Below are 12,437 nucleotides of genomic sequence, written 5' to 3'. Positions count from 1 at the left end.
GTCCCGCCTTCACCACACCTCCGACACACCCCCGTCAACTTTGTACGCTTCCGCGATGGAGTGCAGTTGAAAACGTCCAAGTTTGGCTTTCGATTATACCGCGTTATTCGTTTTTGGGAGATAAACGCCTATCTCCCGATTTAGGTCGCAATATAGGCGTTTTTGTCTTTCGATTATAAGCTGGATAGAGAGGCATTTTTGATATGACATCTAAGTCCAGCTTTGTATGTTTTGCTCAAAACATCCAGAATCCAATTGGCAAAACGTGCCTTATTTTTGTTTAATGGCCACATGCTAGATGTTTTGTGCTCTGTGCATTTATCCTTTTGGTCCATTTTCAGAAAAAGAAATGTCCAAGTGAAAACCACAAGTATAGCAGTTAGAGTGGGATATGGACCTGGATCCCCCTCTCTAAAGTGCACTGCACTGACCACTAGGCTACTCCAGGGACCTGTTTGCTGCTTCAATATGACTAGCTATAACATCTGAGGCTGTCATAGAGGCTGATATGTACTGTTTCTTTCAAATTTTGGGGGTGGGGGGGGTCAATGACCACTGGAGGAGTAAGAAGAGTCGTGCTTTAATCCCTCCAGTGGTCATGTGGTCATTTAGGGCACCTTTTTTCTGACTTTGTGATAAAAGTAGGTCTAGACCAAAATGTTTAAATTGTAGCCTTGATCTTTTTGTTTTTTTCCATTAAGTCCAAGTTTTATGAATGCCCTAATGAGGGGCATTATCGAAAGGGATGCCCAGGTTTTGTTGAGGACATCCTTGCAAAACGTCCCGATGGAGGGGCGGGGAAACCTGTATTATTGAAACAAGATGGGCGTCCATTTTTCATTTCGATAATACGGAGGCACTGCAGTGGACTTCATAAAATGCTCCCAGGAACATAGCTCCCTTACCTTGGGTGCTGAGTCCCCCAACCCCCCCCTGAAACCCACTACCCACAACTGTACACCACTACCATAGCCCTTATGGGTGAAGGGGGGCACCTAGATGTGGGTATAGTGGGTTTCTGGTGGGCTTTGGAGGGTTTGCTGTTTCCTCCACAAATGTAACAGGTAGGGAGGGGGATGGGCCTGGGTCAGGCACTGCACCCACTAAAACTGCTCCAGGTACCTGCATACTGCTGTGATGGAGCTGAGTATGACATCTGAGGCTGGCAAAAAATATTTTGAAAGATGTTTTTTGAGGGTGGGAGGGGGTTAGTGACCACTTCCTCAGGGTCCGCCTGCCTGAAGTGTCCTGTTTTACAGACCACCATGCAACTGGAATGAAAGTCAAGCAGACTTCATGGACTTTGTTTCAAACACATGTATATCCAACTCCAATATACTACTACTAGGAGACATTAACCGTCACCTAGAAGACCCAAACTCTACCAATGCACGAGACTACAAGGACTTCCTTCATCTATGTAATCTAACATGGCCGCACATACAAACAACCCACACGAAGGGCCATACACTTGACCTCATCTCATACAAACTATCCACTGACCAGAACCTAACCATAACACAAACTGAATGGTCAGAAACACCATGGACCGACCACTATAAATTAAACCTATCCCTAAAATGGCGGAAAAAGGTTCTCTCCACACTCGAGAACACACAACCCACACCACGAGAGGCCAAATAGACCCGGATACTTTCTGGCAACAAATATACAATAACGACTGGACAACACAAACGGACTCCATTCACTACCTCTCAGTTTGGGACAAAAGATGCAGACACATACTAGATGCAATAGCACCCCTACAAACACAAACTTCACACAGACACAGCTCAATACCGTGGTTCAACGAAGAACTGAAAAAATAAAAAACACAATCAAGGAGACTAGAACGCGCATGGAAAAAAATAAGACGAACACACACTCAACGCATGGAAACAGATACAAAGGAAATATAAATATACAATAAGACAGACCAAAAGGTCATATTACAAAACCAAAATTGGGCCAGACTACAACAACACGAAGAAACTATACCATCTCGTGAACAAATTACTAGACACAACACCGGTCACCACAACCAATACCGACATCCCATCTGTAGACAACCTTGCTAAATATTTCTATGAAAAAATTATAAATCTATGCAAAACCCTACCTCTGGACAACACGGACATAGAAAACTTCATTAATGGGCTGGACCCAACCCCTGGTGAATACCCAGCGGACCGATTATGGTTAAACTTTGCTCTCCTCAGCACCGACATAGTTACTCAGGCGATTAAAAAATACTCCAAAAGCCGCTGTCAATTGGACATCTGTCCCAGCTACTTAATACAATCTGCCCCCCACCGCTTCATAACAGATCTCACATCCCACCTAAATTTCATGCTTCAGCGGGGTATTTTCCCTAAAGAAAAAGGCAACATCCTGCTCACCCCAATACCAAAAGACACCAAGAAAAAAACAAATGATATCACCAACTACCGCCCAGTAGCATCTATCCCACTAGTAGTCAAACTAATGGAAGGACTGGTGACAAAACAACTTAACGACTACATAAAGAAATTCACTATACTACATGAGTCACAATTGGGATTCCAACCCCAACATAGCACTGAAAAAGTACTACTCACTCTCCTATCCAAATTCAAGCAGGAGATAGCAATAGGCAAAAGCATTCTCCTCCTTCAATTTGACATGTCCAGTGCATTTGACATGGTTAACCATAACATATTGCTAAAACTCCTAGATTATTTCGGAATTGGTGGTAACACTCTCAACTGGATTAAGGGCTTTCTAACCACCAGAGCATACCAAGTGAAATCAAGCACCAACATATTGTCACCCTGGAAACCAGACTGCGGAGTACCGCAAGGATCACCACTATCACCGATCCTCTTCAACCTCACGATGGTCCCACTAGCCAATGCCTTATCCACACAAGGCCTTAATCCATTCATTTACGCTGATGACATCACACTATCCCCTACAAACATGATTTAGCAGAAATCACCAATAAAATCAAGCTCAGCTTAAACATCATGAACTCATGGGCAAATAACATTCCAATTAAAACTCAATACAGAAAAACCATACTGTCTCATCATATCATCCCAATACAACACATACAAACCCACAAACATTAACACCCCAGGATACACCCTCCCTATCTCAGACAGCCTGAAGGTTCTCGGAGTAACTATTGACCGAAACCTCCAACTAGAGTTCCAAGTTAAAATCACCATAAAGAAAATGTTTCTCTCAATGTGAAAACTAAAAACGTGTGAAACCATTCTTCCCAAGGGAAATATTTCGCAACCTGGTACAGTCAATGGTACTAAGCCACGCAGACTATTGTAACGGAATCTATGCGAGATGCAAAGAACAAATCATAAACCTCAAACTGCCCAAAACACAGCAGCAAGGCTTATATTTGGAAAAACACGTTTTGACAGCGCCAAACCACTCTGAGAACAACTGCACTGGTTTCCAATTAAGGAACGTATCGTATTCAAAATCTGCATGACAGTTCACAAAATCATCTACGGCGAAGCACCGGGATACATGACAAACCTCATCGACCTGCTACCCAGAAATACCATAAAATCAACACGATCATACCTAAACCTCCACTACCCAAGCAGCAAAGGACTCAAATACAAATCCATTTATGCATCCAGCTTTTCCTACCTGAGCGCACAACTGTGGAACGCACTACCAAAAGCAGTAAAAGCCACACTCGACCACTTGAATTTCCAGAAAGCACTAAAAACAGAACTGTTCAGAAGGGCATACCCCACCGACCCAACATAAAAAACCTGGACATTAACAACCCAACGTAACTAAAGATCGTAACAGACATATCCTAACTCTTCCTTTCCCTCACTAAGTTCTCCCCAATTGTCTTTACCATACATGTATCTCACTCTACCATAATATCACCTTGATACTACTCACATCTTGTATTTGTTCACACCGGAATCGGTTAATGCCGATTACGGTACTATGTAAGCCACATTAAGCCTGCAAAGAGGTGGGAAAATGGAGGATACAAATGCAACAAATAAAAATAAAAAAATAATAACATAGGTTTAAAAAAAATAGCGATTTTGAATGCTTTGGCAAGCAAAACGTCCAAATGCGGCTTTATACCACTTTTTAAACATTTTTCTCTTTCGAAAATGAAAACCCATAGTAACCAATGTGACTTTGTAAGTTTGTATGCTTTGAAAATGATCCTCTATACTTTGTCCAGGTGCTGATCATTCATTTTATTGGCTTGTTTTATTAGATTTCTTAATTAACTGTTTCTGTTTTGGCTTGTTTTCATCTCTTTTTTGTTGTTGTACGCGGTTGTATATACTAATAGCACTAAGAGATTGGAACATTAGGACTGTATACCTTATTTAAATCAGGTATCTGTATTTAACTTCTGCTACAATATGTTTTACAGAGTTAAGCGCATCACAGATTATCAATTGTGATGCTTTATTGGCAGAGGTGCCTGGGAGGTACAGTCCAAATTCTGGAGTCCTTCAGCTGCAGCATTTCTCTGAGACACTTGTGAATCCACACTCCAGCATCCTACAGGATACAGAAGATGGAGACATTGAAGAAAATATTGTTTACCTCTAGTTGTCTTTTTTTTAAATCTAATATTAGCACTTTGAATTATTAAAATGATATCTTGCTTTCGTTAATGTGTCCAAGCTACATTAAAAAATAGTATTTAATGTTCACTGAAAGTTGTATTCTTATAATAAATAACAGTTAAGTTATTTGGAAAAAAAAACCCCTTTAACTTATAATTGATATCAGAGTATTTTACTCTGACCCATGATAACGCTCCAAATAGGACAACGTGATTGTGTTTCTCTTGAGATTTCTAGAAGCTTCTGGAATTAGTATTGCTATTCATATTTCATTTCATAATTTTCAGTGCCTAGACTTGGAAATTGTGACATACAATTCATAGGTCTTGTAGTCCTAAAATACAGATGTAAGAAAGAGCAGTCACATGAACCAAAAACAAAAAACAGCTTCACTGTGTACATGGACAAGCCAATATGTGGTTGATAGCTTTTCACTGGACCAACTTAGGGAGTCATTTACTAATAGTTAGTATGTGCTAATGGTGTCAGTGTGTACTGTCATGAGTGATGAAGGACAGGAGACAAAAACAGCACCAAGGCCTTCAAGCATGGGACAAATCAAGAGTCTTTACTAAAGAAACCCAACACGGATGATGTTGTGCCACACAATGCGCCTGCGTTAGGAGTCTTGACTCTTGAATGATATTTGAAAAATATCAATAAAAGTCTGTCAGTAAAAAAATATAAAAACGATTCTCTCATAACAGATTGGTTTGGCGCGCTGATCATAAGCTGGGCTACTGCTGTAACTTCTGAGTGTTGCTTGAAGGCCCTTAGGGATCCTTTTACTAAGGTGCACTGAAAAATGGCCTGCGGTAGTGTAGACACGTGTTTTGGGTGCGCACAGAATCATTTTTTAGCGCACCTGTAAAAAAAAATGCCTTTTTTAAAATTTTTGCTGAAAATGGACGTGCAGCAAAATGAAAAATTGCCACGGGTCCATTTTGGGTCTGAGACCTTACCGCAAGCCATTGGCCTAGCGGTAAGGTCTCACGTGGTAACCGGGCGGTAATGGTCTACGCGCGTCAGAAAAAAAAATGTTTTCGGATGCACGTAGCGGATGCGTGCCAAAATTTGAAATTACCGCAAGGGCCACACGGTAACTGGGTGGTAACTCCAATTTGGCGCATGTTGGGTATGCGTAGGCGCCTACGCGGCTTAGTAAAAGGGCTCATTAGTGTGTACTATCTGCCACAACCCACTTCCTGTGAGCGCTGTGGCAGATAGCATAGGCTGATCACTAGTATATTACTCTTGTAGTGTATCTTTGTCAAACTCTCCTCATCAGGTCAGTGAAAAAGCCAAGAAATGAGATCTCAGCATTCATTCTTCTAAAGTATTTTCATGTTTTACATCGAGAAAGCATGATACCTCTCACTAAGACTCTTTACTTTTGTGATTCTGTGTAATTATGGTATGCTGGCTATAGTAATAAGCATTTTGACATTTATTATTTCTACATTAAATATTAGTGAATTGGGGAGAGTAATACAAGTCCTATGAGCCAAGTTGCCACAGATATCTGTCCAGCCATCCAGGAATGGATTGAGCATGTGCAAAGTGAACAAACATGAGACAGACCTTGGACAATGAGCATTGTAAACTGTACTTGCAAGTCCTAGCAGAGCTCTCCATTTTCCTGGGATTGGATCAGTTTTGTGAAGATGATGATGATGCATTGCACTACCAGGTTATCATAGCAGCAAACCAGCTGCTACCAAGTATGTGCACAAAATGTTAGACTTCTGTTATAAACAAAGGGGCAGATTTTGATTTACAATGTAAACAAAGATCACCAAAGAAGGTGATACTTAATGCTGTGCACAGATGAAAAGGATTCTTTTATTTTAATAATATGGTCTGATGGTAAAATGAGAAGCCTAAGGGAGTGTTTATTTTAGTACAAAAACATCATAGTCCAGATTTTGCACTGAGGACATCCATAGTGGGCCTTTGTTATCAAGCCAGCTGCAGCCCGTATGCTCATCTCAGTGGTACAAAAACTGAGCCCGAGGAGTGCAGTCATTAAAGGGTGCTGCTAAAGGCCCATTTCTGTGGCCTATATAGCGAAATTACTGTAAACTTGAATTTGGTATACTGCCAAAAGCAAATTAACTGCCAATTAGGTTTATTAATGGTTTGGTCACCTGCACAAGTTGTCTTTGAAATCTATCAGTAACACAAAGAGGACCAATTTCTACATGAAAGTCTCTTTCTCCTTGTTGGTATGCAAAGGTATTTGGAACTAGATCAAAGGACTGTGCAAAGAAAATTTGTAATTTTACAAACATTTGCAACTTACATGTTGGAATAAAAGCGTGCAAGGCTTTGGAGCAGAGCTTAAGGTTTCTGGATTGTGTACATTTTTTCACGTTTCCCTGTAAATTATTTTATAACTTTTACCTAAGGTTTTCGAAATAAATGTTTTTCATTGCATTTTTCATTATGGTTTCTTCTTTTGGGTGACTTGAGGTCTGAACTAGCATGAATGTTGTAAATGTGTGGGTCAGTATTGAAACACCAAAGCCAGCATTGATTTTTAAATGCTGGCTGAAGCACTTAAATTTATTCTGTGCACTGAATATACATGGAGAGCAGTGAGGCTTAGCTACAGGTGGGCCTGGGTGGGCACAGGCCCACCCATTCTCGACTCAGGCCCACCCAGCGGCAGCACTCCACATCAACATCTTTCCTTCTCCGCGGCGTCTCGGCATCTGCCTGTCCATTGCTGAACTCCGTCCCTGCCTGGTGTACGTTACGGGTGTCTTTGGCGCCTGCAGTGATTCAATTATTGTTGCCTGTGCCAGCCCTGCAGGCTTCCATCAGCTGGGTCTCGCCCTCACTTTCATCATTTCCTGTCTGGCGGGACCCAGAGGCAGCAATAATTGAATCACTGCAGGCACTGGAGATGTCTGTAATGTATACCTATAATGTACACCAGGGAGGGATGGGGTTCAGCGACGGGCAGGCAGATGCCAGGCTGCCACGGAAGAGGAGAGATGTTGCTGTGTGGTAGGTGAAAAAATCTCTCTCTTTTTAAAATATCTCTGGGGAGGGGGGCTGTGGAGTGTCGTGCTGTGCCATGGAAGGGCCCATCCAAAATACTGGGTCTGGCTACGCTACTGGCAGTGATCACCACTGGTTATAAGAATGTTGGTGATACATTGAAACTGGGTGCTGATTGGTTGACACCAAGACAAGACGTTTAAAAAAAACGCAGCCATCTTGAGGCTAGAAATCGTCCGTGGATCATGTTTGGTTAAAGTTTTCCTTCCTGAAGCAGCAAGATTAGTTTGCGAAACAAGACGTTGGAGGAGAAATTGAGGATGAGAATCTGGAGAGAATTTCCTACAGCACGGGTAACAAAAAGAAAAAAACTGGCAGGAACAGCTGACGATAGAGGCTTTAGAGTGTTAAAAGAGCAGGAACAGCTGATGGTACTAATTTCAACGATTAATTGACAAAAATCAGCATAAATAGCTGATTTTAACAATACAGGAAAGCTAGCTGAAGAAATCGGCAGGAACAGCTGACAAGAATGGTATCGGAGAGCTAGCTGAGAGGAGAAATTACCATTTACCATATATATAACAACCTTCCAGAGAAGTGGAAAAGAAAAAGGAAAAACGGCAGGAGCTGGCAGGAACAGTTGAGGGTATTGACTTCAAAGACTAATTGAAAAAAAAAAATGGTAGAAACAGCTGATGTTAACGATACTGGAAAGCTAGCTGAAGAAATTGGCAGCAACAGCTGATAAGAATGGTATCGGAGAGCTAGCTGGGAGGAGAAATTACCACTTACCATCTATATAACAACCTGTCAGAAAAAAGAAGGACTATTGAATAAGATAAGTGTACTTGTAGCTGTGAAGTATTGGAAAGTTTAAAGTTTGAATATTCTTTACAGAAGTGTTACTGACTGGTGTGGGTACAAATAAGAAAGTCAGTGGAGGAGTGGCCTAGTGGTTAGGGTGGTGGACTATGGAACTGAGGAACTGAGTTCAATTCCCACTTCAGGCACAGCTCCTTGTGACTCTGGGCAAGTCACTTAACCCTCCATTGCCCCATGTAAGCCGCATTGAGCCTGCCATGAGTGGGAAAGTGTGGGGTACAAATGTAACTAAATAAAATATAAACAAAGTAAGAAAAGTCAACGGCTGACAGATTTCAATTAATTTTTTCATTGAACATTGTTCTCTCAGTTGTGGGATATATTTAGGGTCATCGGGTTCGTGGGTCAAGGGTTTTCCCTCCTAGGTTTTGGGGTTTTTTTTACATTGACCGGTGAGCACTGGGTCCTTTTTTTAATAAAATGGACCAATGATAAGATTAGCTCCATTAATAGCGTTGGCACTCACTTAAATATTGAGCAAAGTGTGATCTCTTGGAGACCAGTCAAGCTTGGAAGCATTGAGGTCCAATTGGATAAAAGTAGTAATTTAGACATCTGCTGGGAAAGCAATACTCAAGTACCATCTGGGAAATAGAATAAAGAATTAGATATAAACCAGTGGTTCCCATAATTTAGATTGTGATATTCAACTGCCATCTGTAGAGATAAGTGGTTTATTAGGACAGCCTTTTAGATGGCCTAATTTTATCCACATAGTAGTCCAGATAGTGCTTAATATTGCTGATTATCCAACAAATTAGGTTGAATGCTCATTCTATGCCCTGGTACTATCTTGATGGTCAACAGCAGTGTTTCCCAAGTTGGTCCTGCAGTATTTCCTTGCCATTCAGGTTTTCAGGATATCCACAATGAATATGCATGAAAGAGACAATGGAGGCAGTGTATACAAATTCATTGTGGATATCCTGAAAACCTGACTGGCAAGAGAGATCTCCAGGACTGACTTAGGAAACACTGGTCTACAATATAAGAATTTTCATTAGCACTATCCAGATAGTGCCTCTGAATCTGGTGGATATGACACTTACCCACATAGCAGTGACCTGTTGTATTTATGATGTCATTTCTCCACTGATATTAAGGATTAAAAATCAATGTCACTTTGTAGTGGTTAAAGAACAAAACAAGGGATACCTCTACAACTGGAAACCACAGCAGACAAAAGTAGAGGCTAAACAAGGCCGAATCCAACACTGGAGATGTTATCCAACAATCTTTAATTGATGCAGATAAGAAGGGACCCGACACGGTCCGTGTTTCGGCGTATATCAACGCCTACATCGGGGTCAAATTACTAATTCTAGTCAAAAGTACTGGTATTCAACTCTGCATGAATCGAAGTGTTGTGAAAGGGGTCAAGCTATTCAGAGCTCAATCGCAAGTAGACCACCACTGGCAAGCAATGTAGGATATACTTCGATTCATGCAGAGTTGAATACCAGTATTTTTGACTAGTGTTAGTAATTTAACTTTGTAGTGGTTTTCAGGTAAAACATGTTCCTGCTTTAAATCTGTGTCTTTTTCTACTTCTGAGATGTTTCTATGGCAAAAATGTGTCAAAAGTGAAACAAATTCAATATTCTGAGTATAGAGTTGTGAAACCATTTTCACAAATATGTCAACAAAGATTTTCAGGTCTTTGCCCAATACTTAAATCTCATCTAAATGTTTACTCCATCATAATTGCACCAGAAACTTACTTTTATTTAAACTATCATACTAATGAAAATGGATCCCCTTAAAAATAAATAAGGATAAGAAATGTAGCAAAACATAATGCAATAATATCACAATTGCAACATTTTGAAGTGGGACAAGTTGTTCCTAGGGCTTATATTAAGAGCACATAAATTGTGCCAGTTAAAAGATGAAGGAAAGTACTGAGGACAGTTGATACAATCCTAAAAATCTACTTCTTTTTCTCTAACATCATTAAACAGCCAAAGGCTCCTGCCAGACAGATACCTATTTGATAGTAGGTCCAGGACTCTATGTAAATTCAGAAATGATTACAATGATCGGAATCTAGCAGTGTGGTTTTCACTCACCTGTGTGTTCAGTTAAACCCAAGAAACTATTAAGAAAGGTATGGCTGGAAAACAGGTGGCCTCTTTATTCAGGTCCCTTAATTGAAGCACATGTTGAAAAATGAGACCACCATTCCATAAGCAGGTGGTCTTTAAGATAGGACCCATTGTAAGGCTGAGGCACCATCCATCATTCAGACATTCCTTATGCTTAACTGAATCCAACAGGAACATGTAAGATGGACTGAAAATCAGTAGGCCCCATATAGAAGTTACAGAGCTGATCACTTCCTTGCAGGACAGTCGACCTTTTATTCCCATGCCCGTAATATCACAAAGGTCTTTTCTGACATACCACTATTGTAATAAGAACCTACTGCTTGCCTGTGTTTCATATAGTGCATTATTTATCAAAGACCTGCAATCTGTCCTTCCATATGTACTGCAGGTGATTCGTAGTTCAAAGCACTGTTCTTACCCTGTTGTTATATCATTTTGTAGCTTTGTTATGCAGGTGCCTGGTCTTACTGTAATGTTTACTTGAAACATTAGGTATGTGCCCTTTTCAGTGTCTTTTTATGCCATATGTACATCCAAGTTTTAAGTATTTTATTTTCTCTTATGTCCGTGATATTTTCTCAGATACTCACCATAATGCTGTCACAAAAAAAGTCGAACTGCTTTGTATGCATGTCACACTAAATTTACAACAAGGTAGTTACATATCTCTAGCACATCCTCAGATGGTGGTTTCCCCATCCATGATCCAATATGCAACACCTCTTGTGTATTTGTCTGCTCTTTCCTGTTTTCTTCACTCCTCCCAGGCAAATACATTATTCCCCCCTTTTTATTAAGCCACGTGGCAATGCTGACCCAGCCCATTCAAGGTGAATGGGCTTTGTCAGCATAACCATACCGGCAGCCGCTAACGCAGCTTAGTAAACAGGGGGGTATATTAGCTGTTAGCACCTCGGCGAATGTGCATTCACATCTTTTATGTTTTGGGGAGAGTTCTCATTGTGTCATTCACCTTTTGAATTTTCACCTAGGTTTTCTGCTATGCTTTGTGAGCTATTGCTAACTTTCTGCATGTTACACATGCACATTTTGGTATGTTTTCTTTCTTATATATTCATATATTTGTTTAAGATTTTTATATGTCCTGTACCATGCAACACCCCAGCAAAGTATTTTGTGTATTGCTCCATATTCATATTTACATCTATATTTATGTTTATATTCATATATGTGTGTCATTCTTTTATATATTTTTATGATTTTATCATATTCATATATGTGTCATTTTTTTATGATTTTAATTGGTATTTATGTTCTTATTTACACTTGTGTACTGTGGACTCCTGATGCAGGCACTCTAGCCAAAACACGGTCCATGCCGCGTTCCTGTTGTGGTTTGACACTTATTTTTATTAAAGTTTGTCAAGAGACTGTTTTGGTTCTGCACTGGTCCTTGGTTATCTCCGCTGTTTTGTTCTGGGGGGTTTTTGCCTCTGCTTTCTACCCATGGAGATCGATCCTCCTTCTGGTTTTCTTCGAAAAATGAGACCACTATACCATAAGCAGATGGTCTTTAACATAGAACCCATTGTAAGGCTGAGGCTCCATCCATCATTCAGACATTCTTGATGTTTAACTTAATCCAAGAACATGTAACATGGACTGAAAGTCAGTAGGCTGCATATAGAAGTTAGAGGTAATCACTTCCTTGCAGCTCAGTCAACCTTTTATTCCCATGCCCGTAATATCACAAAGGTCTTTTCTGACATACCACTATTATATTAAGAACCTACTGCTTGCCTGTGTTTCATATAGTGCATTGTTTATCAAAGACCTGCAATCTGTCCTTCCATATGTACTG

At 40.4% G+C, this 12,437-nt stretch overlaps 1 protein-coding gene across 1 annotated transcript in view; it reads left to right on the top strand.

Annotated features, from left to right (window-relative positions):
* Window positions 1-5,454, top strand: part of ARHGEF28 (Rho guanine nucleotide exchange factor 28) — a 562,380-nt gene extending 556,926 nt beyond the window's left edge. Inside the window, 1 exon segment of the mRNA XM_030193284.1 lies at window positions 4,418-5,454. Within this exon segment, the coding sequence (XP_030049144.1) occupies window positions 4,418-4,599 (182 nt within the window). The 3' untranslated portion in view covers window positions 4,600-5,454.
* The last annotated feature ends 6,983 nt before the right edge of the window (window positions 5,455-12,437 follow it).

The sequence above is a fragment of the Microcaecilia unicolor genome, chromosome 2 (genome assembly GCF_901765095.1).
Source record: "Microcaecilia unicolor chromosome 2, aMicUni1.1, whole genome shotgun sequence".
NCBI classification, from domain to species: domain Eukaryota; kingdom Metazoa; phylum Chordata; class Amphibia; order Gymnophiona; family Siphonopidae; genus Microcaecilia; species Microcaecilia unicolor.
This window is presented reverse-complemented; position numbering and strand designations above follow the sequence as displayed.